General features: G+C 39.2%; 1 protein-coding gene across 1 annotated transcript in view; it reads right to left on the bottom strand.

Annotated features, from left to right (window-relative positions):
• Nucleotides 1–27,306, bottom strand: part of KIF13B (kinesin family member 13B) — a 132,776-nt gene that overhangs the window by 27,914 nt on the left and 77,556 nt on the right. Inside the window, exons 14-32 of the mRNA XM_080616190.1 lie at nucleotides 27,094–27,224; nucleotides 25,972–26,058; nucleotides 24,502–24,692; nucleotides 23,477–23,687; nucleotides 20,768–20,930; nucleotides 19,601–19,747; nucleotides 18,947–19,096; nucleotides 17,952–18,080; nucleotides 16,230–16,400; nucleotides 15,229–15,386; nucleotides 13,438–13,570; nucleotides 12,317–12,463; nucleotides 9,849–9,878; nucleotides 7,315–7,414; nucleotides 6,859–6,985; nucleotides 5,269–5,324; nucleotides 3,866–3,990; nucleotides 2,562–2,738; nucleotides 785–877 (exon numbers count right to left, since the gene is read on the bottom strand). Coding sequence (XP_080472316.1) covers nucleotides 785–877; nucleotides 2,562–2,738; nucleotides 3,866–3,990; nucleotides 5,269–5,324; nucleotides 6,859–6,985; nucleotides 7,315–7,414; nucleotides 9,849–9,878; nucleotides 12,317–12,463; nucleotides 13,438–13,570; nucleotides 15,229–15,386; nucleotides 16,230–16,400; nucleotides 17,952–18,080; nucleotides 18,947–19,096; nucleotides 19,601–19,747; nucleotides 20,768–20,930; nucleotides 23,477–23,687; nucleotides 24,502–24,692; nucleotides 25,972–26,058; nucleotides 27,094–27,224 — 2,526 coding nt within the window. The remainder of the gene's footprint in view (nucleotides 1–784; nucleotides 878–2,561; nucleotides 2,739–3,865; nucleotides 3,991–5,268; nucleotides 5,325–6,858; nucleotides 6,986–7,314; nucleotides 7,415–9,848; nucleotides 9,879–12,316; nucleotides 12,464–13,437; nucleotides 13,571–15,228; nucleotides 15,387–16,229; nucleotides 16,401–17,951; nucleotides 18,081–18,946; nucleotides 19,097–19,600; nucleotides 19,748–20,767; nucleotides 20,931–23,476; nucleotides 23,688–24,501; nucleotides 24,693–25,971; nucleotides 26,059–27,093; nucleotides 27,225–27,306) is intronic.

The following is a 27,306-nucleotide window of genomic DNA, read 5'->3' as shown; positions in this document are numbered from 1 at the left end:
ACAGCTCATCTAGTTCCAACCCCCTGCCATGGGCAGGGACACCTTACACTAGAGCAGGTTGCTCAAAGCCCCGTCCAACCTGGCCTTGAACACTGCCAGGGATGGGGCAGCCACAGCTTCTCTGGGCAACCTGTGCCAGTGCCTCACCACACTCACAGGGAAGAATTTCATAATTAAAAAGCGCTTAAACACATTTGTAGTGTTACCTATCCTGTGAGGAAAACAAAATTTCAAGTGACTCACAAGAAAAAAAAAAATAGAGTGTTGCTTGAGAAACATTTTAACACTGCGTGCTAAATACAGCAGAACATAAAAGGCAGAGTCAAGCAGCAACCAGCCTTTTTGGCTCTTTGTGTGTTAATGTTTTCACAAGTGCTCCGATAGAGCATCTGTTTGGAAAGAAAGGATTAGATTCTATCTATGAACAAGCTCAGGAATCAAGAGTTGCATAAAGACATTACTTCGAAAAAGCCACTTTGTTATTTTTCACATATTCTCATGCTCCCTACATCAGGCACTTCACTGCTCATCTTTACTCCCACTTTTTCTTTCTCTCTGTTTCCTCAAGGACCTCAGTAAATACATGCTCGCTCAACAAAATACATAGCGACACTGATAAGACACAGGTTGCTGCTAAGTCACAGCACGTAAAGGAATATGCTTAATCTTTTATAAGAACCAGAGTTTATGCTTGCAGCAGCAAGAGCTAGCATGCTCAAAATAAGAGAAAATTAGAAATTTAGAGGCTCTTGGCCAATTTCAGCTACTCTGATTTCTTATTCACCTCTGGAATATTTGAGACTATCTCAAAAGTGACACCACAGCCAGGAATGGAACTTCGGTGAGACATTCTTCGGAGGAAACTCTGTGCAAAACCCTATGGAGAGGCAAAAAAGAAGAAAAAAAGGAAAATATTTCTTTAAGGAGAATATGGTTTAACATATTTAAAATGAAACAATATACTTTACAATGAAAGAAGTCCAAACGTAATAAATACATAAGAGTCAAAGATTTTAACTTGGAGACAAATCATTTGCTTGTCTGTATTTTAGATACAGAGAAAGGATTAACTTTCTTCATTGCAAGGTGACCGTTTAACCAGCATACAAAGCATTTGCTAGTTCTAGAAGTGGTGTGTTTTTTTTTATAGAGCCCTAGGTGACTTGTCTTGAATATTGACAAGAACAGACTTTAAATTCTTGACCAAAGAGATCGTTATGAAGAATGATTTAAGGCATCACGGTCATTGTTTGTGCTGACTTGGCGCCTTGCAGGGTTAAGAACTGGACTGTTGAATTAATGCAGAGATGAGTCATTCAGAGATGCTGCTGAGACGAATACCCAGGAAAGGTTATTGACGAGGATTTTTAGAAACCTAGCAAGAAAGCCAAAGATTCCGTGTTGAATAAAAATAAAACACATCACTGACTAAATCCATAGCAAACAGAATTGAATGAAGACTTAATATAATTGTAATTATTGGCATGCTCAGTTTCTCTATTGAATATACTCTTCCATTCTATATAACAAAAAAATTCACTGGTCTCTTTCTGAGAAAAAGCTTTTGCTGCTTGAAGCACCAAGTTCTTCTATTTCTAGCACTAAAGGCAATTTAGAGTTGCTAACAGGGTTTCAGGGTGTGACCACACCTCTTCTGCTCTTGCTTCAGATTTTAACTACAGATGTCCAAACAGAATAATAATTTAGACTTTCTGCTTTGTTATTATTACTGCTAGGGGAAGCTGGATTCTGAGACAACACTGAATAAACTCTTCTTCACCATCCTTTTCAAGAATGAAATATTTTTCAGGACAAGATGCTGCAAATAGAATGACAACTTTCTGCTTCCCATTTATCAAACATCATGCCCTTACCTACACGTTATTCTAAGAGTACAAGCCAATTGGAAAACATAAAAGACAGAGTGATTAACTTTGGCAAATTACACAAAGGAATCTCTGCTCCAACTACTGTTAGTTTATCTCTAAATATCTGGATAGTTAGAAATGGTCAGCAGTAATGTGTGAACATACTATAGGAGTAGGGAAACACATAGATTTCTTGTGATGCACAGTTTCTGCAAAACATGAACTGCAAGCTCATGAGAAGTTAACTCTTTCCAGTGATTTGGAATAAAGCACTTAGTAGTTAATACAAATAACAGAGTCTCTCATACCTGGGTGCCACTGAGCCTTTAAAAAAGAGCTGCATTATCATTCACAATATGAAAGATACTATGATATCTCTATACTGACTCATGGATGGTGGCAAATGCCCTGTGGGGGTGGTTGCAGCAATGGAAGCAGAGCAACTGGCAACGCAGAGGTAAACCCATCTGGGCTGCTGCACTGTGGCAAGATATCGCTGATAAACTTGATTGGCAGCTGAAAGTCTCGACACATGAAATTGATAAGGTGCTTCTATGCGGGCAGAGATGAAGGTAGATACAGGAAAATAAGAGTCATAGCAGCAGCATATTGCACAAATCACAGCTTTCCCCTCTTCAAGCAGTGATAACCATGGGGCAGAATGAAAACTATGAAGGATTATAGAAGACATACCTGTCTGCCATACACATTGACACAAATGCGTTTGCGTAACACTAACTGCATTTCTGCAGGATGGCTGAGCTGGACAGTGGCTCTCACAATGAGGTAAACTCTTTCATCTGCTGCTGTTCCTTTGCTGAGCTGGATACAGTCGTGGACTGTGGAATCCCATGAGGCTTCTGCTTTCACCTGCAAAGGAAAAAAATGTATCCTCTAATAAGCATAATTAGGTGTATAATTAACTGTAATTAATTAAGCATAATTAACAAAAATACATAATACATAAATTTTGAGAGTGAGCTTCTCCATTTCACTCCCTATGAAGAAAAATCCCCTCACTTCAGAAGAGGCCATTTAAAAATCAAGATTAGTTTGCCAAATGAAGACGCTGGGATTAAAAATGCCAACTTGCTCAAACTCTGGAACATTTCCTCTTGAAAAAAGATTTTTGAATACCCAGGATCATTGCAAATAAACTATAAAATATCCAGAACTGCAGGACCATTTGGCCTAATTTATTAACATAAACCAGAGAGCAACAGAGATTGCAGTGAAAATCTTCCATCACACCACATAAACTCTGGTCTGCATTTGGGAAATAATGTTGCAGAAACATTTCCAGCAATACAGCAGAACTTGGAATTTCTCTCCTTGAATGTTAAGTATTACTGAATAGTTAAATGGTTTATATTCAAGCCATAAGAAAAATGGCCTGGTAGCCATTTTTCCAGGCTTTGAAAACAAATCAAAACAAAAAAACCCCAAACCTATCAAAACCACCAGAAACAAAGCTCCTCTAAAATATAAAAAGCAATAAATCTCAGAGTAAGGAACAAAATTGTAAGGAAAAAAAAAAATAATATCAGAGATTCTAAGCCTAAGAGCAAAATTCACGAACCGACAACTGGAAAGTTGCAAAACTCCAAGCTATGTGGCAAAATGGAGTATAATGAATGGAACAATGAACAGGTAAATGTTAACTGTAACGAAATTAAGATTGTTTAGTTTTTCAGCTGGGGGATTCCATTTTCTAATTTGCTAAGGGAGTTTGTTTTGGTTTTTAAACACAAACTCAGAATCTGAAGCTTTTGTAATGCTTGCATTTGGATGAAGGAAGATCCTTCAGTTTTATTATTTTTCAAATCATGGTTATACTCCTAGTGAATACTTCTGGAAAACATGAAGTCAGTTATATTAGAAACAAGTATTCTGTACTTTGCATGCAGTCTTCGATGCACTTTTTACACATTTGAATATAAAAAGAGAACAATTAACAGACTTCTAAACTAAATATACTGGCCTGCATCTCTGCTTACCACACTATCATGATGCTTCACAATCTGCAGTTCAAAGAATTCCTCCTCCTCTTCTGCAACAAGTGTAGCATCCCACCCACCTGCTTCTGGGTCATCAAGGTTGTCTTGGGAACTGAAGTCATCAGCTAGAAACAGAAATGAATGCAGAAGGTGAAGAGACGCAAAGCAATTGTCCTTTTTAAAAATATCCAGCAAGTCACAAATTCACATTTTCATCAGTAACTCCCCAGCTTGGCTACTTACATTCTATCTATAAAAGAAAATCTCTTGCATTGTTCCACTTCAAAAAGAATCCCATTTCAATAGAGAAAGTGTGCACACAGATTTTGGAACACAGACTCAACCGTGCTTTATAAAGTCCTCTTTGTGTGGGACTCTCCCTCAGCTGTAAACACCCCCTCCTTGCCCACAGGTGTGCTTTCAGCACTGCAGCTCAATCATACCAAGTACATTGCTCATCTGGCATCACTTAGGTGGTATGGGTTTTTCTTTTTAAATAAAGATAAGCTGATGGTTACACAAGTAAAATTACAGATCATGATTAAACAAACCCTTCATCTGGTTTCTGAGAAGCAGCTCAACCTCTTCTGGCTCGAGTCTCTCACCATGAATGATTAACTAGCTCCTCTCTGAAGCCATTTCATATACCAACGCGCTCTGTTAGATGAGCAAACCATAACTGTAAACAGCATTGCAGAAAAGACCTCCTCACAAAAGGCAGAATGCTACCTCCCCACTCTCACCTAATGCTTCTAACACGTGTTAACCCTCTTTTAAACATCTTAACAAGAATTTGTTCAACTGATGAGGCATTGCTGGCTCGCTGGATTACGTTGAGGTTGCTGCTTGCTTGGCTACAATTTCCCATCTTTGATAGAAGTATCTGATAAATACATTGTTTGAACTGGATCTTGTATTTGGATGTATTGGACCATACATTGTTTAAAAGAAACCCACATGATCACTCTCTCTAAACTAATTCGAGCTAACCATGCCACGTTTTTTTGATATTTAGATCTTATTATCAGTGACTTCACATTTTCTTCTAAGTCATCAGTAAAGAAATTACTTTCTGAGAACTCAGAAAGAGCATTCCCAACAATAATTTTTAGTTTACACTGCTATTGCTGTACACTCTCCTTAGAAGTACTCATTTTACTATTTCTATTTCAGTTGTAAAAAATATGAAAAACATTGTAATTATGAAAATCTATGGTACTCCCATATGTAATGCTGTCTATTTTGAACATTAAATAATGTTTCAGTGAAAAACATGCACACTGAAATTAATCCACCTGCCATTCCAGGCATGTCTTCATTTTATTAGCATGCTTAAATTCTATAATGCCACTGGCTGTATAAAGTTTGTTTCAAAGCACTCTGTCATTTTAAGAACCACTTACCATTCAAGTCAAGGAAAATAACAGGAATGTGAGTTTCCATACCAGGCACCGGAGTCCTAAGATGGAAGACAGGGACAATGGTAGCATTTAAACTAACCCAGCACACGTACCTTACGACACAAGCCCCAAGTACATTACATTCAGAACAATTGCCATTTTAAGGCAGACTATTGATAACATTGGCAAACAGTTTTATTTTAATTTACTGGTGCAGATTCCAAGAGACTCAACTAAATTAGTATTTCTTCTATCTTAGCTGTCTTAGAATTATTATATTCTTTGACCTCTGCTTTCAGAGATGTTTTCTCCCTCTAAAATGCTAATAGCAAAATTAAGTTTATTTACTCTGACGCATACATTTATTAAATGCAACTCCCTCTGCATTAGTAATGGCAGTGAAGACAGCAGAGTGAGAACCAGAGCATCCAGTGTCAAAGTTTTTAAACTAACATTGATGCTGCTACACTACACAGTTACTACTCTTTCTTACAAACCACATATATTTAAGAGTCAAAGCTGCTATTTAAGGTATCTTTCATGGAAGAAGGGGTAACATAGGTGGTGTTCTGTTTGTTTCTAAAAAAAAATAGTCCTTGGCTGAACACTTTAAGCTACACAACATTAATAAGGAAATAAAAATGTAACATGAAGCATGGAAGACTTTAAGGTTCCTTGTTGCAATCTTAGCCGTGAAAATAGACTGTAACCATTTCAAGACAACCTTGGACTTGATGAACTTTATGGTGAACAAGAGCAGGAGTCCTCTGTAATATATATGGTGCTAAAATAACACTAAACATTTTCTCTGGTCTGAAAGTGTTCAAAACTGATTCTTCCTCAAGGAAGTTTCCTGCAGCGCCACTATTTTTCAACCTAATCCAACACTTTGATGTGAAGGCTGATGTGTTTTCAGCAAGCATTTGCCATTTTTATGTTTCAGAATTGCTAACTTCAACAAACTTTAGCTTAAAACTCCATGACACTCAATTCCATCAATAAATACTGTTAGATGTTTGCTCAGAAAATTTTTTCACGAAGTTGAAAGCAACTGAAGACAAAAGATTTGAAGTAAAACAACTTTGCCTCCTTATCTACAGTTGTTACTCACAGCTGCTACAGTACAGCAGTCTCAAGTATAGTGTAGCTTACTATTTTTAATGTTTAGAAAATTACATGGAACACTTGCTGACTAAACAGACTGTGCTCAAACCAGGAGTGCAACAAAATGCTCCTGTAGATGCAGTTTTATTATGACAGAGCAGCCTTTTAAGCGAATGAACTAGGTAATTAACATATTAGCTAATTTTTTAAAATGTTAAGTGCAATGGTAATAAATATTGATCCTGTTTTTTCAGGAGGTTGGAATTATACTCTGATCAATAATAGGATCGTTTACTAAATACCATTTCTGAATTTCAGATAGACAGCCTAATAAAATAATTTAAGCAAGAGGCCTAATTTTAACAACTTTGCTCATATGGTGCACAGAGGCCAGATTAAGGAAAGCAAAAAATGGCAATGATCCAAGCCAGGGACAGGCCATGCATAATTTTTACATTTGTTCTTGCATATGGCAAAGTATGTTCATACCACTCTGCTGGAGCTCCAGGAATCCCACTGCCAGCAGAAGGAACCATTACAGCATTCCTTTCTTCAGTGAGTGTTAGCCTCATCTCTAAAAGCTGTGCCTCCCGATCCGCATCATCTTCTGTTTTATCTGAAGAAGCAGGATGTTAGGCAGGACAATAGAGAGCATTTCTTATTCAGTGCCTTATCATGTCGCAGTGATCTTATACCAGCTATAATAGAATAAAACCTCACTCTGCTAAGATATTCAGCACACAGAGAAGAAACAGTATACAATAACGATTTTATATAGGCTTCTCTAACTTTAGTTTCACTGAAAGCAAATTACTGGTGAGTTCAGAGATTCAACTCTCCATTAACTTCCTTTCTAAATTTTACAATACATTAAGATAAAAAATTATGTGAGCATGCCTCTCAACATATCACTATTGTTACCTTTGTATTTTGTATTTTGCTTACCAGGCTTCCCAACGAGTTTTTGCAGTTGCTGATCAAGATACTCCTGCCGCTTTGTTAAAGCACACAGCCATTTCCGACGGAGCCTCTCCAAATCCCTATCCTGTAAAGAGGAAAGTAGTCATGATAAATACTGACCCAAGAAAGCCAAGGTTTCCTATTTGTGGCTTACACATTTCCTCAACACTTCTGCTCATCCTGCACCCAAGAAGAAAATAAGACACAGAGCAGACCTCCAACAAATCACTTAGCTCCTCTCTATTTTCTTTTGCACAGGACAACCTAAACAGAAACACAGAACAACTGAGGTTGGAAGGGACCTCTCTGGAGATTGTCCAGTCCAGCCCCGCTCTGTGCCCAAAGTAGAGTCAATCATAGCAGCTTGCTCAGGGCTGTGTCCAGTTGAGATCTGAATATTAACACAGATGGAATCTCCACAACCTCTCCAAGCAACTTCTTATGTGAAGCGCAAACTCACTGCCTCTTTTCCATTAACTGGATACTGCTGAGAAAAGCTTGGGTCTGTCCTCTTTACCCCTTCTCATTTACATACATTGACAAGATCCCATCTGAGTCTTTTCTTCTTCTCAAGGCTAAACAACCCCAGTTCTCTTAGCCTTTCTTCACAGGTCCAAATCCCTAACTTTCCACATCTTATTTGAATTAGTTTTGCTTGCCAGCTTGAGGCATCCTTCTCTAGCTGTTATTCTGTATTTCCCAGCTGAACAAACTGCATTTTATACATCTTTGGCCCCAAACTAGTCTAAAACTCACTAACTACTACCTTGTGGCAAATCTGGAAGCACCAGTCCTTATCCATCACTCACTGTTTCCACTCAGTGTTTAGCAGCCTCGTTTTAGGAATCCATCCCTGCCCTGCACCATGTGACTGTCCCTAGTTCTGGCATTTGCAACTGGGCCTTTAAAAAATATTTCTTCTGAAGTGCTCATGTCCTTCAAAAAAAAACCCACCTCGGTATCCTTAAGAACACTCAGTTCATTTGTCTCTTGTGTAGAAATACTCAGAAATGATGAATGATACTCTACACACAGTATGTTGGGTGCCACAAAGATGAGCTATCAGCTCTGGGATGCCTTCAGGCAAGCCTTTTTTACAGCAGTTCAGATGCATTTCACATCAAAGTATAACATATACTTTGTCAAGAAAAATGGGTGGATGAAAGACTATAAACTACAGTTGCATTACTCAGCTGCAGACCCCTAAAGTACGCCAGAATCTATCAGAAAGCATTAAATGTCTGGTTGCTCTCATTATACAAAGTTGAGATCTATAACAACGACGTTCTTTTGTAAAGTTATTCACAAGAAGATGAGAAAAGTATCACAGATTTTGTATCTCATCAGCTCCCCTTTAAGACTCATGTTGCTGTGACATTATATAGAAAAAAATAGTGTGATGTTTCCCTGCTGTCTTTGGGCTCCAGGACCAGAATCTCCCTTCTTCGCTTAAGGGCTGGTGACCACACAGTGTACTCCAGCTCTCCTACACATAGTACATTCATAATATGAAACAGCATAAAGTATTTGACTGCAACATTCAACACTGCTATGCCTATTCTTGTTCTCAATTGGGACAATCTCATCGAATCATAGAATGGTTTGGGTTGGAAGTGGTCTTAAAGCTTATCTAGTTCCAATCCCACTGCCATTGGCAGGGACACCTTCCACTTGACCAGGTTACTCCAAGCCCCATCCAACATGGCCTTCAACACTGCCAGGGATGGGACAGCCACAGCTTCTCTGGGCAACCTGTGCTAGGGTCTCTCTCTCTCTCTCTTCTTACCCTCACAGGGAAGAACTTCTTCCTAAGATCTCACCTAAATCTCCCCTCTTTCAGTTTAAAGCCATTCCTCCTTACTCTATCCCTACATGTCCTTGTCAAAAGACCCTCTCCAGCTTTCTTGTCAGCCCCTTTAGGCACTGGAAGCTGCTCTAAGATTTCCCTGGAGCTTTATTCTCCAGGCAAACAAACCTCGGACTAACTCAAACAGTTCCTTCTTATATTGGGGCTTAAGAGCTGGATGTAGGACTGCATGGAGGGTACTTCACCAGAGCGGAGCAGAGCGGGAGAATCTCTCCCTGGACCTGCTGGTCACGCTGCTGGTGATGCAGTCCAGGACACAGTTGGTTTCTGGGCTCAAGTGCACACTGCTGGGTCATGCAGAGTTTCTCATCGACCAATGCCCCCAAGTCTATCTATGCAGGGCTGCTTTCAATACCATAGTTTGTCAAGAATGAAGACTCCTTCCCACAGAACACCAAAAGTGAAAAGTAATTGGATTTTGGTTTGGAAATACACATTAAGCCTTCTTGCTCTTTCCATTCCACCTCTCTAATCCACCACCCAGCTTTGTAGCGTAACAATCTACACAATTCTCAAGCTTCTAGTCTCTTCAGTAGATAGGCTCTCTGCATACCCAGTCAGTACAGCAAAGACAAAATACTGGTCCTCCTCTGAAGTGTTTTAATCTGAAATGCATGAGTTTGTAAAAGCAAAAAGGATTCAAAAGTTTTACCTGATAACTGTCCATTTCATCCTCTTCTTCCTAGGCCAAAACATACAAAACCATACCATTAATTTTTTTTTTATAGCAGGATACACATTGCATGCAAAAGGTGTAACCATTTTAGCAAATCTTACATAAGAGTCTGAACTTAGCAATAGTATGATCACAGAATTAAAACACAATGCCATCCCAAAGACTCGCTGCTATCAGCTCATCCAGAACAATCCAACAATTATAATGGAAAAATGTCACAGAGATACAGCTACTACAAATCTTCATAATTGGAAGCAAGCGTAACACTTGAATTGCCCTAAGAAAGAAATAGGAGTATTAGTGAAACAACTTGAAACCTGTTGATCCTGCACAGCAAAGAAAAATGTGCTGGTATAAGACTTCAGTATCAATATTACAGCAACTACTGAAAAATCAGTCTGGCATAAAGGATTTGAGGTAAGCTTGCTGTAGCATCTACAGGAAAAAAAATTGTAAACATCTAAACCAATTGTTAGGGAGTTTAAATGTCACACCAGGAGCTGCAATGCAGACTTTTGACATTTGGATTTCCATTATCTTCTGATAGGAGACACCACCTTTCATTCTCAACATTTATCACAAGCAGAACCACTTGCAGTGAGAGTAAGCAGAATTGCCACTCCTTCACAGTGAATGGAGAAGCAATGAGGGCTGCAATCCTCACGGAGTTATTACTGATCCATTTAAGCAATAACAAGCCACTGGAGTCTACTTTTGTATCTAATAAGGAAAGCAAAAACTTAGCTAAGCTAAAATGAAAAAGCCATATAGAAGAGCATTTTCCTAGTTCAAGATCTTTAGAAAATCCTTCATATTCTACAGGTACTGATTTACTTGAGACAGAGAAATGCTAATAAGGGGACTAAAAATCCAGGTGCTCAAGTCAGAAGGCTATTGTAAGACAGAGGACTACTAAAACATGGTTTTCAATAGCCCTTTCCCATGTGGGTTATCAGTGTCAGACACAACTCACTAGTCGCTTTTTCTCAAGCAGAGCTTAAGTGTTTCTTCTTGAAAGAATGTGTTATTTTGTGGATTGCCAGCTCTGTCAGATATGGTTGAAACTGGTCAACAGATCAGGAATTCACTGGGGAAGAAATGGGGTGAGACAGACAGGATGTTCACCTGGGACTTGTCTCCTTCTGAAACAGGCTCAAGGAGGCATATGTATGTTGCAGGTGTGTAATAGCTTTCAAATAAAATTTGCAAGAATCATTCACTCTCTCTTGGTAGAGAAAAGTCTCTTAAAAAACTTGCTCCATTCAGGAGTAAAACAGAAACAACAGTTTACTTGTTTCATAGGATATGGGTATCAAAAAGTGCTGTGATTGAAAGGCAGCTACAAAAGCCTGAAGGTAAAATCGCTAGTAGAAGCATAATGGGAAGTGAAAGCAATAATCTGCCTAGGATGCTGCTGAAACATGAGATTTCTGCAAAGAAGGAAAAAAATTCCCCTTTTTGTACCCCTGACACACAAGGGGCAAGGGGCTGTTAAGGTTAGGAAACAACAAAAAACCTAACTTCTTCAGACCTCAAAGAGAAAAACAATACTGATTAAGCTAAAAAACAGGAGCAGACAAAGACTGAATCATGGTCTGTCAACAGGATAAACATTATGGAAAGCTGGGAGATGTCCCCAAAACTACCTGACATTTAGTTGGCCTTGTCTCAAGCAGGGCAACTAATCAAACAAGTCTGGAGACTTGCTTGTGCTATTGCACCAGATTTTGGCTTGCTCACTTTGAGCAATGACTAGATTTTAATGCAGCTGTTGGGGGAAGAAATCAAACTGCACTAGAAACTGATAGGAGGATTGCAAGAAGACAATCCCTAAAACCAAATCAATATACTTCCAGTTTAAGATGAGATGTAGTGCTTCTGGGGTTGTCAAACTGCCCAACGTTTACTGTGGGTCAACAACTGGTTCATGTAATTCTCACATTTGTAACTCAACACTGTTTGAATACAAGCACATAAAATTACTGCCATATTTAATATTTGAAGTAAAACCTACTGGACAAACTCCTAATGAATTTTAGAAACTTTAATGTTCTCTTCTTTGAACGGTGTGTTAAGGTTGTGATGCTTTTAAGGATATGAAAAAGATGCCAAAACCAGAAAAGACACAGAAGGTAGTCTTACAAACATCATTTTGCCATGGAAAATGATTTCTGATTAAAAAGCTCTTCCACAACACTTTCAAAAAGACAGAGGTTTAGTTTCAAACTATCCTGACTAATCCCTAAAACTACCATCAAAGTAACTCTGCCAATTTTTCTTGATATTGCTTTATACGTTTAAGAGGTTGGTTAAAAAAATATCTCCCAAAACCAAACTAAATCTTAAAATTAATGGAGTTGCCTCCAGCTGTCACACAGGACACCACTTTATGCTTTTACATGTCTTGGAAATAGCCACAGATGACAGGAAATATTCACTCTTACCTGGTAACTCTCAGGTAGTTTTAGTGACTTGACATGTTTTATTTGAACACAGCCAATGCCAACAGACAATATGGATTCCTCCATCAATGGCAAGGTCCCGGATTCCTGTACAGATCTCACTTCAACCTGAATTCGTCGAGATTGCCCCTGTCGAAAAAAACAATTGGAAATGCTTGGAAAAAGAGAACAACAAATACTGGAAGCTTAATGACAGAGAGACCTCTAGTGGCAGTTATTCGCAAGCACCATTATGTTTTTATTTTGTGAAGAACGAAGTGGTGAGTGAGCACTGGGATCTCAGTGTCCCAGTGTTGAAGAGTTAGTTACCCTTCTGTTGCAAGGATTTGTATTTATAGGATTGATACATTTGCAGAAAAATAGAAGTTCAGCATTCAGCAACTTCCCAGTTTACTTTTCTGGAGGATTTTTAAAACATACACTTATAGAAATTTATTTGTAATACTTCCAACGGCAGGTGGGTCTCTTCCCCACCTATAAAAGAGGAGAAAAAACCAGTCTAATTTTGTGAGCCACTGGAATTTTAGTAAACTTGACTGTAAATTCTTACCCACTGGTGCTATCAGCAGAGCACAGTAACTGTTGTTCATAAAACCCACAGGGGAAAAAAGATGGAAAAAAAATCATCAAAGGACGTAGGAAGTTTGGAGGTTCAGCTTGTATCTGACTTTTACTAATTCCTTGTGTTCTATGGGCAATAGCTTATCACTTTCAAATGTTAACTACTCAGTTAAGCATTAACAATTTAATGCATGTAGAATTCAAAGAACAAAGGAGCGGTTGGCCGGAAGGATCAAATAAAGGCGAACTCTGAACCTCTTTAAAAAAATTATGAAGTCCAGTTGAGACTGATGACTGTTCTAGCAGGTGCTATCCCAGAACAGAACATAGCAAAAGGCTTGCCCATAAGCATTTGATCACCTCTAAATCTGAGCTTATGTACACTGGCAGTTTCACAAAACCCTGAGGGACTCCACTCTCTTACACTTTTTGTCTGTTCTACACAATAACTTACTTTGTGTCCATCCCTTTAATATACAAAATAGCAGCTTCTTGGCTTTCCGCAGGCTCTTTTCACAGCCATAATATATCTGCCACCTTACCTGTCTGAGCTGGAAGATGCCTCCTGTGCACACATCCCTGGCAGGAGTCACCTCAACGGGGCAGTATTCCCCATTCTCATTCAACTCTAGAATTTGAACCCAGAGTTCTACTTTTCGCGTTACTTCACTCCACCTGCAAAATATGTCAAATATGGTTTCTCTTTTTTCTTTTTTTCACAAAGAAGCAGCACAACAGATTAGCTCAGAATACAGACTGAAGGAGCAAAGGAACAAGTCAATATATGCACCATTTCTAAGTGTATATAATCATAGAATGGTTTGAGTTGGAAAGGACCTTAAAGATTATCTAATTCCAACCCCCTGCCATGGGCAAGGATTGGGTTACCAGCTGTACAGTTCTTATAATTTTACTAATAACTATTTCAGTCAAAAATCAGAAGTAAGCCTTTGCAATCCAAAACACAATTCCACTGCATTTTAACATTTATGCTTTGAACTTGGCTACTGCCACAGAAGCCCAGCATGGTTAGTTCTGTCAGAAGACAAGTGTAATAAAATATGATGCTGTCTCACAAGCTTTCAAGATACAGGGCACTTTCCTGAATTTGAGGAACTCCTGTTGGAGCAAGTCCAGAGAAAGCAACAAAAATGCTCTGAGGGCTGGAACACTTCTGCTATGGAGACAGGCTGAGAGAGCTGGGCTTGTTCAGCTTGGAGAAGGGAAAGCTCCGGGGAGATCTCAAGAGCAGATTCCAGTGCCTCCAAAGGGGCTGACAAGAAAGCTGTAGAGGGGCTTTCGACAAGGGCCTGTAGAGGCAGGACAAGGGGGAATGGCTTTAAACTGACAGAGGGGTGATTTAGGTGAGATTTTAGGCAGAAGTTCTTCTCTGTGAGGGTGGTGAGGCCCTGGCACAGGTTGCCCAGAGAAGCTGTGGCTGCCCCACATCCCTGGCAGTGTTGAAGGCCAGGTCGGATGGGGTTTGGAGCAACCTGGTCCAGCAGAAGGTGTCCCTGTCCATGGCAGGGGTTGGAACTGGATGATCTTTAAGGTCTCTTCTCTTTCAAACCATTCTATGGTTTTATAGCCTCTTTTTTCCATCTCCTCTTTGCCATATTTTCCTGACTTTTCTTTTAAATTTCCCTACATACAGCTTAATGTTCAGAGTGCTCAACACAAGTTTAGGCTGGAAGTAAAAGGAGAAATAACTGCCAATAAATTAAGGTGCAGAGTAGCCTTCTAATTGGAGAGGCAAATCAAGGAAAGCATTTAAGAGAATCCTACTAAGCTTCCTTTGGGGACAACAAACAAGCAGCCCCCTTCAGTCTGAATTACCATACTGTTGCATATTTACTCCAACTGAAGTAATTAGCAACACAGCTCTCCCAGTGGAAGCACTACAGGGATGACATTTCATGGCCAAGAATGAACTGGAATCAGACCTTGAATAAATATATCAGCATACAGTCAGGACAACCTCTTGCTGTTTTAGACTTGATAGCTCTTTCTGGAGTAGTCTAGCATAACAATATAAAGGCAAATAATCAGCTTGCTCTTTCGTAAAACACAGATTGAGTCTGCCTAGATAAAAGGGGCTTCTAAGTCTTTCAAGTTTTACTACTTTTAATTTGAAATAGGGATAGGCATTTCTCCTTTTTCACTTTTTCAAAGCCTACTGACCCATTGCATGGTGGTTTTCCAATCTCAAAACCATGCTCAGTTGTTTTCAGTTCAAAATTTGACTACTTATCTCAAACTTGCCTCAGAACTGGGCACCTGAGACAGCGATCTTCCTGAAAATTCTAAGCCAAGGATCTATTTTCTATATTTACCTGTCACGAAGGCTGCGTGTTTTGGCTTGAATTATTCCCAAATCCCACAGGGCTGGATTTTTTCGGTCACCACTCTGCTTGTGCCCATATACCTCTATTGCCAAAGCACCATCATAAAGATGTTCCATGAAGTCTTCAGAAATATTTACAGAAACTTCCTGTAAATGACAAATCGGTTGATGACTGTGACTACATAATGACTTAGGCTTAGAAATTTATTGTCTTGGCTGTAATGAAAAGCATGGAGTAAAGTCACCCTGGCCTCCAAGCCACAATATAAAGGAAAGAAAGAACTGTCACCTTCATTTGTAAAATCAGGAGGTAAGGCAAAGATACATGATTTACTGAAGATTAGAGTCTATAAAGAGCTGAAAAATGACAGCACGCTGTTTCAAGTCATCATCTGATGGTTCCAAAAAAATTAAAATCATATTTTCTAATATTCAGTCAGAAAATCAAAACTCATCAGAAGGTATTGTATTTATTTTAGAAATTATAAGCTGAATAAATTGCTCAGTGTAATGACAAATGACAAAGAACGAGAGGAGAACTCAGATAATTTGGCTGGGATACATCTAAGCTGACTTCATCTATCTCTGTTAAAGATGCCTCCACTCAGACAGTTGCTCCAAAGTCAATGGGAAGAAACGGTCTGTTCTAAGCTACACAACCTAACTTTTTACTACTTCAATCTACTACATTAGGATAACAGGCATCATGTCCCGGGACTTGGACATTAGACTCTGATGTAGTGGAGAGAAAAGTGATTCATGCTCAGCAGCACCTTTACTGTGCGTAAGCTAATAATAAGTCTGCTGAGTAGACTACTTGCCTTTCCACACAAGTTAACAGTGTAGAATAATTAAACTTATATGGACTCTGAAGATGTTTAAGTTCTTATTAAAAATGGTATTAGGGTATCAGCCTCATGAAATATTATAATGTGAGTGAAACTGCCTACAGTTTCATCAATAAAATAAAAAAAGAAAAAAATACTTTACATTGCAGTGATCAAAGACAACCATGCACCGTGGCTCCTTGCTGACAGAGGATAACGAAGGATCCACCTCAGGTGCAACATTGACTGGCTCTAGTTGATCCCAGAAAGTATATTTGCAGAACACAAAGTTGGAGAGATGCTGTGGCAAACCTGTAGCCTGAAGTATTTTAATCTAGAAGAGAGATGAGAAACAAAGAAAAAGCACTTATTCATTAGACATAGAATTAAAATATTTTGTTGGAACAATGTTATTCTATATCCAAGGTATAACCAAAAACCCCAACAAACCTTACAAAACCAAACCACAAAAACCAAATCAAAACAAAAAAAACCCTTACAAAATACGAATTTCTGCATCAACACACACAATATTTTGAGTGCATTGGCTGACCATGGTCACTAGATGTCATCAGGCACATATTTCTTGGGAGTAAAAGCTAGAGGGCTGAATTTTACAAACACACCAAAACATCTTGTTCATTTTTAATGGTGAGAAGCAACGAAAACATTGTCATTAAAGAAGGACACAATGAAAATCTCGTAATTCTACCTAAACTTGGCTCCTTTATTCTGCAAAATCCTTGTTTATTCTGTGATGCTAGAAACAACACAAAAATAAGCCGAACAGTACAGAAGTAGCCTGTCCCCTCTTGTTCAAAATCAAGGCCGAATAGAAACCAATATGTTATGAATGTATCTTCTGATCTAAATGAAGCCACCATATTAACCATGCTATTTAATAAACTTCTATTCTCCATTTGTCAAGTTAAGATAAAATTAGACAGGCATCTATAGTAAGGCAGCACTTAAGATCCTCAGGAGGATATGCTTCCTGCAACAATATCCCATACTGCTTGCAAGCACTTGGAGCTCTGTGGGACAGGATAAAACATTAAAAGGAATACAAATGCCCCCAAATTGTTCATATTGTCCAGAAGCCAGCAAGGTTGGGTACCGCTCCCTTTTTGTCTCTCTCTTTTCTTAGCTGTAGCTTAGCCTATCTTGTATTTTACTACAACACAAAACTGCTAGTAAACACTTTCCTTTTATTATTAACAATAATAAATACACCTGTATGTATTTTGCAAACTAATATTTAGAGAGAGAAATACTGAGAATGATTCATAGAACAATGGGAGTTTATCAGGTTCTGACTCCTTTTGAATTAGTGTAGCTCCAATCCTACAGCACAGATCTTTCATGTCTTCCAAGACTATAATGAACTTTATGGGCATACAGTTTAATTAATACCTTGCAGACTTAAAAAATTAAAAAAAAAAATCATGGAGACTGAAAGGAACAAACCCCATTCAGTTATCTTGTATTATTTTAACTACCTCAGGAATAAAATACCATGAGAAAACACAGCAGTACTTCAGGACAAACACTGGGCCCCAGGTCATTACATAAGGCCATGAAACAAATACAGCAAAAGAATTAAATTCTGTGCATAACAACTGAATCATTAGGTACAGCTAAATTATTTGCCCTATTTTTATTATTTTTTAATCCTGAAACATCAATACCGTTTCATATACTCAGAGAGTATAAAGACAGGACTCTGCCTCTGTGGTTGCATACTGGAAGCAAACATGATGCACAAGGTTCCAAAGAGTCCTTCCTAAGGTCCGGAAGCCAACACATCAGGGACTTCTTTAAGATTTAAGACTTGGGATGGAAAGACAGAAGGTTGCTTATAGGTTGGGATATAACTGGAACTTACCCTGCAGACAAGCTTTCTCTCCTGAACATCATTTTCATTTGAATAGTCTGGACTATCCTCGCCCCCAACCAACCTGTCGTCTATCTCTCCGCTAACTCGAACAACTTCAACATGGAGACGACCTGATACCTGATAAAAAAAAGAGTAAGAATTACCTGTGTGCCAGAAAACAGTGACAGCTTCCTTCCTTTCCAGGTAATTACAGCTACTACTGCTTTCAGTGTGTAAGCAGACAACATTTCATTCCTTTCTATTATCTTGTACTGTGCATTTGTTGCATGAGACAAACACTTTGGAGCAAGGCTCAAACAGCCTTTGTCATAAAATTATAAAGTAATCAGCCACTAGAGTAACTTTGGGAACACCATACTGCAATTGCACCTTCACACCAGTCTCTAGAGAGTCTGTAAAGTTCATGTGATGCACAGCACAGAAAATCATAGAATTATAAAATAGTTTAGGTTGGAAGAGACCTTAAAGCTCATCCAGTTCCAACCCCCTGCCATAGGCAGGGACACCTTCCACTAGACCAGACTGCTCAAAGCCCTGTCCAACCTGGCCTTGAACACTGCCAGGGATGGAGCAGCCACAGCTTCTCTGGACAATGAATTAAAAACACCCAGAGACTGAAGAATGTTACCTGGCATGCTCTAGGTGCCTTTGAAGTTGGTTTTACAGTATATATTTAACAGCCTATTCTTGATAGTAGTCAGTGAAAGCCAGTGGAGCTCATAGTTGTTTTACTAAGTATTTATTTGGGCTGCTTCACTCACAAAGCTGCTTACAAAGCTTTTCCTCATTTTACAGTCACCATGTTGGAAATCAGAACTGTCTATACAACTCTAACAAGTTAGTATGTGATTTGCATAATTCCAAATCGTTAGCAAAGAGCCTGTCCACATGAAACTGAAAAATACCAACTATATGCTGGTAATGAGATCCACAGGCTGCAATTCAATAATTAAGTAAGGGTGTATTATGGAAGAATGACAAACCTCTCCCTTCTGATTGATGATTGGAACAGCATATTGTAGCTTCACATCATAGAAGAGGCACTCAAGAAAAACATTGGCTACTCCGATAAGGCTGTGGTTTTCCTGCTCATCGTAGAACGGGTCAGCTCGCCTGAAGTAAGCCCTCATCACCTTCAATCAAATTTATAATAATGTAAGAAAACCAAACTTTTCATTAAAAAGTTTTCAAAGAGTTGCACAAACAACCTAATGAAAGAAAAATGGACTCATGCAATAGGCCAGACTAGATCACAAGAATGGAAACCTGTGTTTTACTTTGGACCAAGTATAACGCCTGTCCTCAGGAAGTTCTCCTTAATGTCACCAGAAACAGAAGTCAGCCTGAACATCAACTGCTATTGTGTTTACATATGGCTTCTTACTGTACACTTGATTCTATCACCAAACTATGTATGCAAACAAGCATCAAAGTGACAAAAAGGGCTTAATGACATGCTGAAGATCACTTCAGTACCAGGAAAAGCAAAAGCTCAGAAAAACTTATCTCTTTACATACTTCCTCCCAACCTTCGTCCTCCCCCTCCTGAACCAGAAGATTTTCTCACATCTGCTTAAACATAAAATTTAACAGGGATGCAGTTCTATCAGCACAATACTGGAGTAATTTTTACTTACTGGGTTGTCTTCCTCACAGTCTTTCCACTCCTGGTAAAGATCCCTCATATCTACCAATCGATTCTCCAGCTTTTCCAGTGACCAAATCTGTTTGCCTTTCCCTTTTCTTCTCACCTGAATAGCAGGCTCGCTGAGAATTGCCCCTCTCTGTGAAACAATTAGAGATATAAGTAAGTAATTTGTGTCACAACAAGGAAAAGACAGTTTAAAACCAATACAAAACTGAGAAGATCTTTGGCAAAAGTCTAGATTCTGTTCTTTTTTAATTCTAGCTTCAAATTCAAGTATGACAGACTCTGAGCTTGGCTGTCACAGCATATTTGTGTTCAGTTTAACTGTGAAGTCTAGTCACAGCTACATGCACTAGTTTCCACGGCTTTTCACCTTACATAAGTATTAGAAGTAGGAACATTTAAGCATTTCACAAATATCAAGTTACAGCAGGCCTGGAATCCTAGCTAAGATTACTACTGTCTGCAACTTTCAGCTAGTGCAAACACTAACCCTCTTTATCATCCTGTTCCTAGGTGTGCTAGAACTCTGGGGGGGAAAAAAAAAAAAAGGCAAGAGAAACTTTAAAAGTAATTGATAAAAATTCTAACCCTGGAATAAAATACATCTACTGTACTCGTGACAGCACGAGTATCCCCAAAATATTGAGTTGATGCCAAGAACATGAATAATACCAACTTAGGTAGCCAGCCCGAGACATGGATGCTTGGGTTCAGTTCCCTCCTTCAACGATTTCTAAGCCTAGAACAAATAACCCAAAACCTCTCTGCTCCAGCTCCTTCCTCCACAATGCAGATGACAGCATTTTCCCAGGTCACTAGGTGATGGAAAGCCAAATGTCCATAAGGAGATGGTGAATACTCGAAGTAGATACTACCTAACCTACGCAGATTTTGTCACTCTGCAACAGAAGCAAGTCTGAACTTCAACACCAGTGGAAAGGACTCGCACCAAAACTTGTATCAGTAAGATAGTATATATCAGGTTTTCATGGTAATGAAATAAGATAAGAATGTAGCATGTGCTAACAGAGCCATATTTAATGCACATGACTAGACTGGCAAACTATCTAGACCACTAAAGTCATAATACAACAAATGCGAACGGTAAAGGGCAAACATACTGCACAATTTAGTTCCACTAGGGCTACCTTACCTTACTGTTAGCATTAAGGCTTGAAGCTGGGATCTGGAGGGTAACTTTATATTCTGTCCTCTTGTCCAGTTCTTCTCCGATAAAATTGGCTTCTCTCACATATAAATTGGCTTTTACAATCTGCTCCCGCAGCTTTCTCAGGCTGTGGGTCAGCATTTCTTCTCTAAAAGAACGGGATACGGAGGGGGAGACAGGAAAAAAAAAAAATCACAACATTTAAATATTGAACTGAGTGGAAAACAAATCATCCCTTGACAGGAAGGAATCTTAAGATCCAATCAGGAAGTCAGCTTCATCAGAGGCCCATTTTAATGCCGCTATGCCAATGCACATAGCATGGGGAATAAACAAGAGGAGTTAAGAGACGTGCACACTTGCAGGGCTGTGATCTTACTGGTATCACAGAGATGTGGGGAGATGGCTCCTATGCGTGGAGTGTTGGAATGGAAGGGTAGAGGCATTTCAGGAGAGACAGACTGGGGTGACAAAGAGTGGGTGTCACTCCCTATGTCAATGACCAGCTGGAGTGCATGAAGCAACGCCTGGGATGGATGAGGAGCTGACTGAGAGCTTATGGGTCATGATTAGAGGGAAGGACAGGTGACTTTACAGTGGAGGTCTGCTACAGAAGACTTGACCAGGAAGACCAAGCGGATGAGGCCCTCTGTAGACAGATAGGAACTGCTTCGTGTGGAACTCCTCATGTGGGACTTCAACCACTTCAATATCTGTTGGAGGAACAACACAGCAGGGCACACGCAATCCAGGAGGTTCTTTGAATGCACTGATGTTAACTTCCTTCTCTGAATAATAAAGGAGCTAATGAGGAGAGAACAAGGACCTTGCTCTTGCCAACAAGGAAGGGATGGTGAGGAATGTGAAGCACAAGGGCAGTCTTGGCTGCAGTGACCATGAAATGGTGGAGTTACAGATCCTTAGGGTGGTAAGTATCCCTAGTTAGCTGAAGAGAAAAGCCTTCAAACTGACTTAGCAAGTCCAGAGGAAGCCACAAAGATACTCTGAGGGCTGGAGCACCTCTGCTATGGAGACAGGCTGAGAGAGCTGGGCTTTTTCAGCCTGGAGAAGAACAGAGGCTCTGGGAAGACCTCAGAGCAGCTTCCAGTGCCTAAAGGGGCCAAAAAGAAAGCTGGAGAGGGGCTTTTGACAAGGGCCTGTAGGGACAGGACAAGGGGGAATGGCTTTAAACTGACAGCGGGGAGATTCAGATGAGAAGAAGGAAGTTCTCCTCTGTGAGGGTGTTGAGACACTGGCACAGGTTGGCCAAGAGAAGCTGTGGCTGTCCCATCCCTGGCAGTGTTCAAGGCCAGGCTGAACAGGGCTTTAAGCAACCTTTTCTAGTGGAAGGTGTCCCTGTGCAGGGTTGTTGGGTCTAGACAGTCTTTAAGGTCCCTTCCAACCCAAACCATTCTATGCTTCTATGTGGGTTTCTTCTCATCTAAGGAGCAGACAATATTTACTCCCACAAATACATGGCTTGGTAGGACCCACTTCGTAACACAGAAATATTTTTCCAAAGCATCTACTGAAACCTTTAAAAAGGCTAACAAGAGCGCATGACTCATTCAATGGGACTTCTGGCTCTACAGAACCCCATGGCAGGGGGGTTGGAACTGTATGACCTTAATGGTCCCTTCCAATCCAAACCATTCTATGATTTTTAACATAAAAATCAGGTAAATTAAATTGCATTACTTCTGAGGAAAAAAAACCAAAACCAACCCAATCAAATAAGATTATGAGTTTAGCAGTATAAACATTAACATACTGCTGGCTTTGGAGACTTCTCCATGCATCTGCTGAACACTCAGCTCTTGTGTGGCTTATTCCAGAGTTTCCCCACCACAGATGTGGATGTTCCATTTACAGAGAAAGGTTTATTCAGACACCATACCCACTTGCTCACTGGCTTTCCTGGCAAGCGTGAGAGCGAGCCAACTGTGCAACACAGGAATCTGGTTCCACAAAATATTCCAGTCACAGAGCTAATACCTTGATAGGCTTTCTCAAATATTTTCAAAAATATTTCAAAGATTGCTTCTCTAGCCATATAAATTAGACTTGTATTTTAGCATTACAATGTTTTTATCTTACACATTGTTTTTGGGTAAGCTTCATCTTCCTCCTGCAGCTGCTCTTTTTGACAGTAATACTGGAAAAGATCATTAGAGGCTGAAGTAAATAACATCAGTGCAATTGTCTAGAAAGAGGCAAAGAGGACACTGGCTCCTCTGTGGTTATTGAACAAGTTTTGCACTGCTCTGGAGCAAAATTCTTCTTATCATCCTTCTATTCCCTTTTCTTTTTGCACTCTTCTAGTTGCCAAGACCTGTCCAGCTCAGACAGATGGATGGGAGTCAAGAGTGAAAACAGCCTTCCAGCAGCTGAGTCATGATCCACAGAACAACAAACTCATATGGGAGTCTCAAAATGTCTTCCAATCACCTCCTCGTTAGACAAATGCATTGCTCATCAGGAAAGTTTCTCCTTAACAACAAAGCAGGCACTCATCCTTTCTCATCTTTTCTAGCATTATAGGTCTGATTATTCCAATATTTTCAACCTGTCTTCCCCAGTCCCCCACGAGTCCTTTCAGAAATTCTGCAGAGACATGCAATTAAATCCTGCAAAAATCACTAGCACTAAAGAACTTAAAATGAACACTCCTGAAGGTCAGATTTGATTACTCACCTCTCCTCTGCCCACTGGCGTAAGCGCTGCTGGGCACTGGGGGAGTGAAAGGAGAACCTGTCCATGCTGCGGAAATGCTGCTTCTCTGGCGACAATCGCCTTCGCAATTGCTCCAGTTCATGTTCATACATCAGTCTCTGTCGTTCAAGTGCAGACCTCTTCTCCTCTTGATGTTGCTGTTCCAGGCTTTGCAAGATTGACTGCATTGGATCTAAACAGATGTTGAAAATAAAGAAGCTAGTACTTCTGGGGGTCAAATTCCTGTTAACAGTAAAATTCAAATTGAAACAATCACGTAATGAAAATGGGGCAGAGATGGGGGACTCTGAAATATGAGATCTTTCCCATGTTCTGCTGTATGACTTTGGGCAAGGTGGAAATTATTATGTTTTGGTACTTTCCTTCCCCATTCTCTATCTGCAGTTATCCATATTGGGGCCTGAGGTAGCCACTGAAATTCATGGTGAGGAACGTCCTAGACAGTAAATACAATTATCATATAAAAGGAGGAAGAGATTATATTTTTGTTGCAATGCATATTAAAAAAAAATTGCTGAAGTGTTGAACAAAATAAACATCTACAGAACAGACTGGATGGATGATTTAAGAGAACCAAGCTAAAAAAACTTCCTGTTTCCCAAAATAATGCCATTCTGGGACAGCTACATAAGACCACAAAAACTAAAGAACATGGTTTCAGAGACAGAAATCAAGGGAGTTAATGTCTGAGTGAGACATAACACAAGAAAAATCAACAACAACAAAGTGAAAACACTTTGATTGCAGACTGCAGTTCCACCAGTATTGCAGTTTTGGCTTTTCCCTCAACAAGAACTGCCAAAGCAAACAGTCTGCAATGTTTTTTTCCCCCTTCAATTGCAAAAATAGCTATGATGAGTTATTCACAAGAAAAATTCACCAGTAGGAAGTTATAAGTTATGAGGGAAAAAGTCTGTGGTTAAAAGTCCCTGAAGATGTAACCTTATATTCTGTACGTACTTCCAGTCATTTCTGTGGCTTCTTACCATTGCTACCAAGTGCCTTCATAGTGACTTCCATCTGAGCATACTCATAGCTGAAGTTAATCTCACTAGACACTTCACTGGAATTGTCCCCATCTATGTCCAGCTGTTCAACACTATTACTGCACTTCATAGAGTTGTCTCGCTCTTCATCCTCAGGATCTGCTTTCTTTTTCTTCTTTGGCAAATTCAGCCTTTAAATAACAGGAAAATTTTTAAAGAAGTGTTAATTGCTCAACTCTGAAACAAAGGGTTGCTTTCAAAGACTATTAAAATCAAGCATATTATCCAAATCTGTAGGTTTTTTCCTTTCAAAATCTGTTGATCTACTATGAGTGTAGTTTTCCTCAGTGTAAACAGGGGAGTTCAAGGCAAACTAATCTATTCTACACTCTAATAACAGAGAATACCTGACATTACTAATCATATAGTTTAGATAACCATTAATTTTTTCAGTTGTCACATATCCAAATAATTTAGAGGCAATAATTAAATTTTATCTTTTTATACAGATTCTTCTTTCAAGCATAAATGAAACCAATTTCATTTTAGATTATCATTTAAAACTGCTAACCTTTAAAGTATTTCACATCCACCACAGAGGGTTTCAAAAATTGAGTCTTTAACTGAAAACTCCTATCAATGATCCTGTCTGATACAGGAAGAGCGTAGGTATGGCTGGAGACAGAACTCCAGGGAACTCAGAAAACAGTGAATCTGTAAGACCCAGATCACTGTATAACATAGTTCAATAATCTAATACCTTATCTGCAAAATCCAAAAGGCAACCTATCCAAGTCAAAGCTTGGGTGTAATATTTTCAGGTGGAGGAGAAGGTACTTAGTATTAATGTGGTACCAAGCCACCTTAAAGATACCAGCTCAAAAATTAAATCTCTTTGATGAGATAATAGTACTGGTAACCACAGCAAGGTCCTCATCAGCAAGATTACACTCCCTTTGAAAACACAAAAGTTAAGTCAAGCTAGTGCTCCAAAATTGAAAACAAGCACAGTTGTTATAATGTTCAAGAACAATCATTCAACAGCACTGCCTTTATACAAGAAAGCTGGAGATGGGCTTTTTACAAGGACTAGGGGGAATGGCTTTAAACTAACAGAGGGGAGATTTAGATGAGATATGAGGAAGAAGCTCTTCCCAATGAGGGTGGCAAGGCCTTGGAACAGGTTGCCCAGAGAAGCTGTGGCTGCCCCATCCCTGACAGCATTCAAGGTCAGGTTGGTTTGGGGTTGGAGTAACCTGGTCTAGTGGAAGGTGTCCCTGCCCATGGCAGGGGGTTGGAACTGGATGAGCTTTCAGGTCCCTTCCAACCCAAACCATTCTAAGATTATAATCCCAATGTAAAAGAAATCACTTCTTCCTGAAGCTTGAATGCTCCACTGACTTCTTTCTTTATACCTTAAGATAAAATCAAGTTGGCACAAACTTTTAATTTCTTTAATGTCTTTTGTACCTGAAGAAATGGTTGTTTCCCCACAGTATTCTGTCTCCATGATGTAGCTGGATAGGACACATGACAGCAGAACCATTTACGAATGTCCTGTGAAAAGGCAAAAATCTAAAGCAAATACATCTATATAAGTTTGGTTTTTTTTCCCCCCCGTACTACTTTCTTTATTGTAAATCGTTAGGGAAGAAGAACAGGTTTATGGATTGCAGCAAACAGGCAAAATATCCCCAGAAACTTCACTGATCTACTATGCTGTTTCATTAAATCCTCACAAGGAGCTTCTTTGGACTGCTTATGGAGTTCAGTGGTTTTGGATAGATAACAACAGCTATATCTGGGGAGTATAATTAGAGCATAAAAATGAGGGACCTGAAAAAAGTTAATGACACTAAAAATAAACACTTTTCACAGTACTTTGAAATGCAGACACAAAGTAGTAACCTTTGAATAAGAGATTAGAGACCTTTGCTATATAAATGGCTTAAAGACAATAAGAATAATCAGAAACTACTTTTATTTCAGAATCAGATGAAGTTTGAAAATATGACCATAGGATAACTCAAATTTGAAGGGAAACTTATGATGTCATCCAGTCCCTATGTCCTGCCCAAAGCAGGATCAACTACAAATGAGGGTAAATGTGAAATTGCTGAATTTTGTGTACCTAACAATAAATTACTAGAGATGCTGACAATGCATGCCATTTTGTGATCAATTTGAATATACCATCTGCCTTTCAAGTACCGCTACTTAATCAAATAAAGCAACAAATGTTTCAGCAGCTCTTTGCATATCAACAGATTTCCTAGAAAATTAATTCAAATTTTGACAGTTACAGCTACACAGCTGCAAATCAGTATCTTATTGCTGAAAGCACATGCAATTTGCTCATCCTCTCTTTGAGAACTTACAACACCATCACTGAGAAAAATCTCAGAAATGAAAGGTGAGTTGACAGAGCTAAATGACAGCAAAATGTGAAAACAAGATACAAGACGTAGAATTTTCTCACTTCAAAATAGAAAGAAATGTTTATTTTCTAATTATCTTTTTGCACCAGTAGTCATAAAATACTAGATAAAACTACAATTATTATACAACAGGAGCTGTATTTTATTCCTTTACCTAGTGTTTTTTTTAGGTGTTAACATAACCTGTCCTTCTGGGGTGATGTCTATAATGCAGTGTTCAGGAAGAATTCCCATTCCACACAGCTGGATATCTTGAGAGTTGTCTGAGCCTATTAACGTGTGCTCCTGGGGAAAATTAATTCAGATATTAGCAATGGGTTGCAAAAGTTCACTAGTTCTAATTAATCCATTCTCCTTCTGGATGTAT

This window comes from Psittacula echo (genome assembly GCF_963264785.1).
Source record: "Psittacula echo genome assembly, chromosome: 4".
NCBI lineage: Eukaryota > Metazoa > Chordata > Aves > Psittaciformes > Psittacidae > Psittacula > Psittacula echo.
This window is presented reverse-complemented; position numbering and strand designations above follow the sequence as displayed.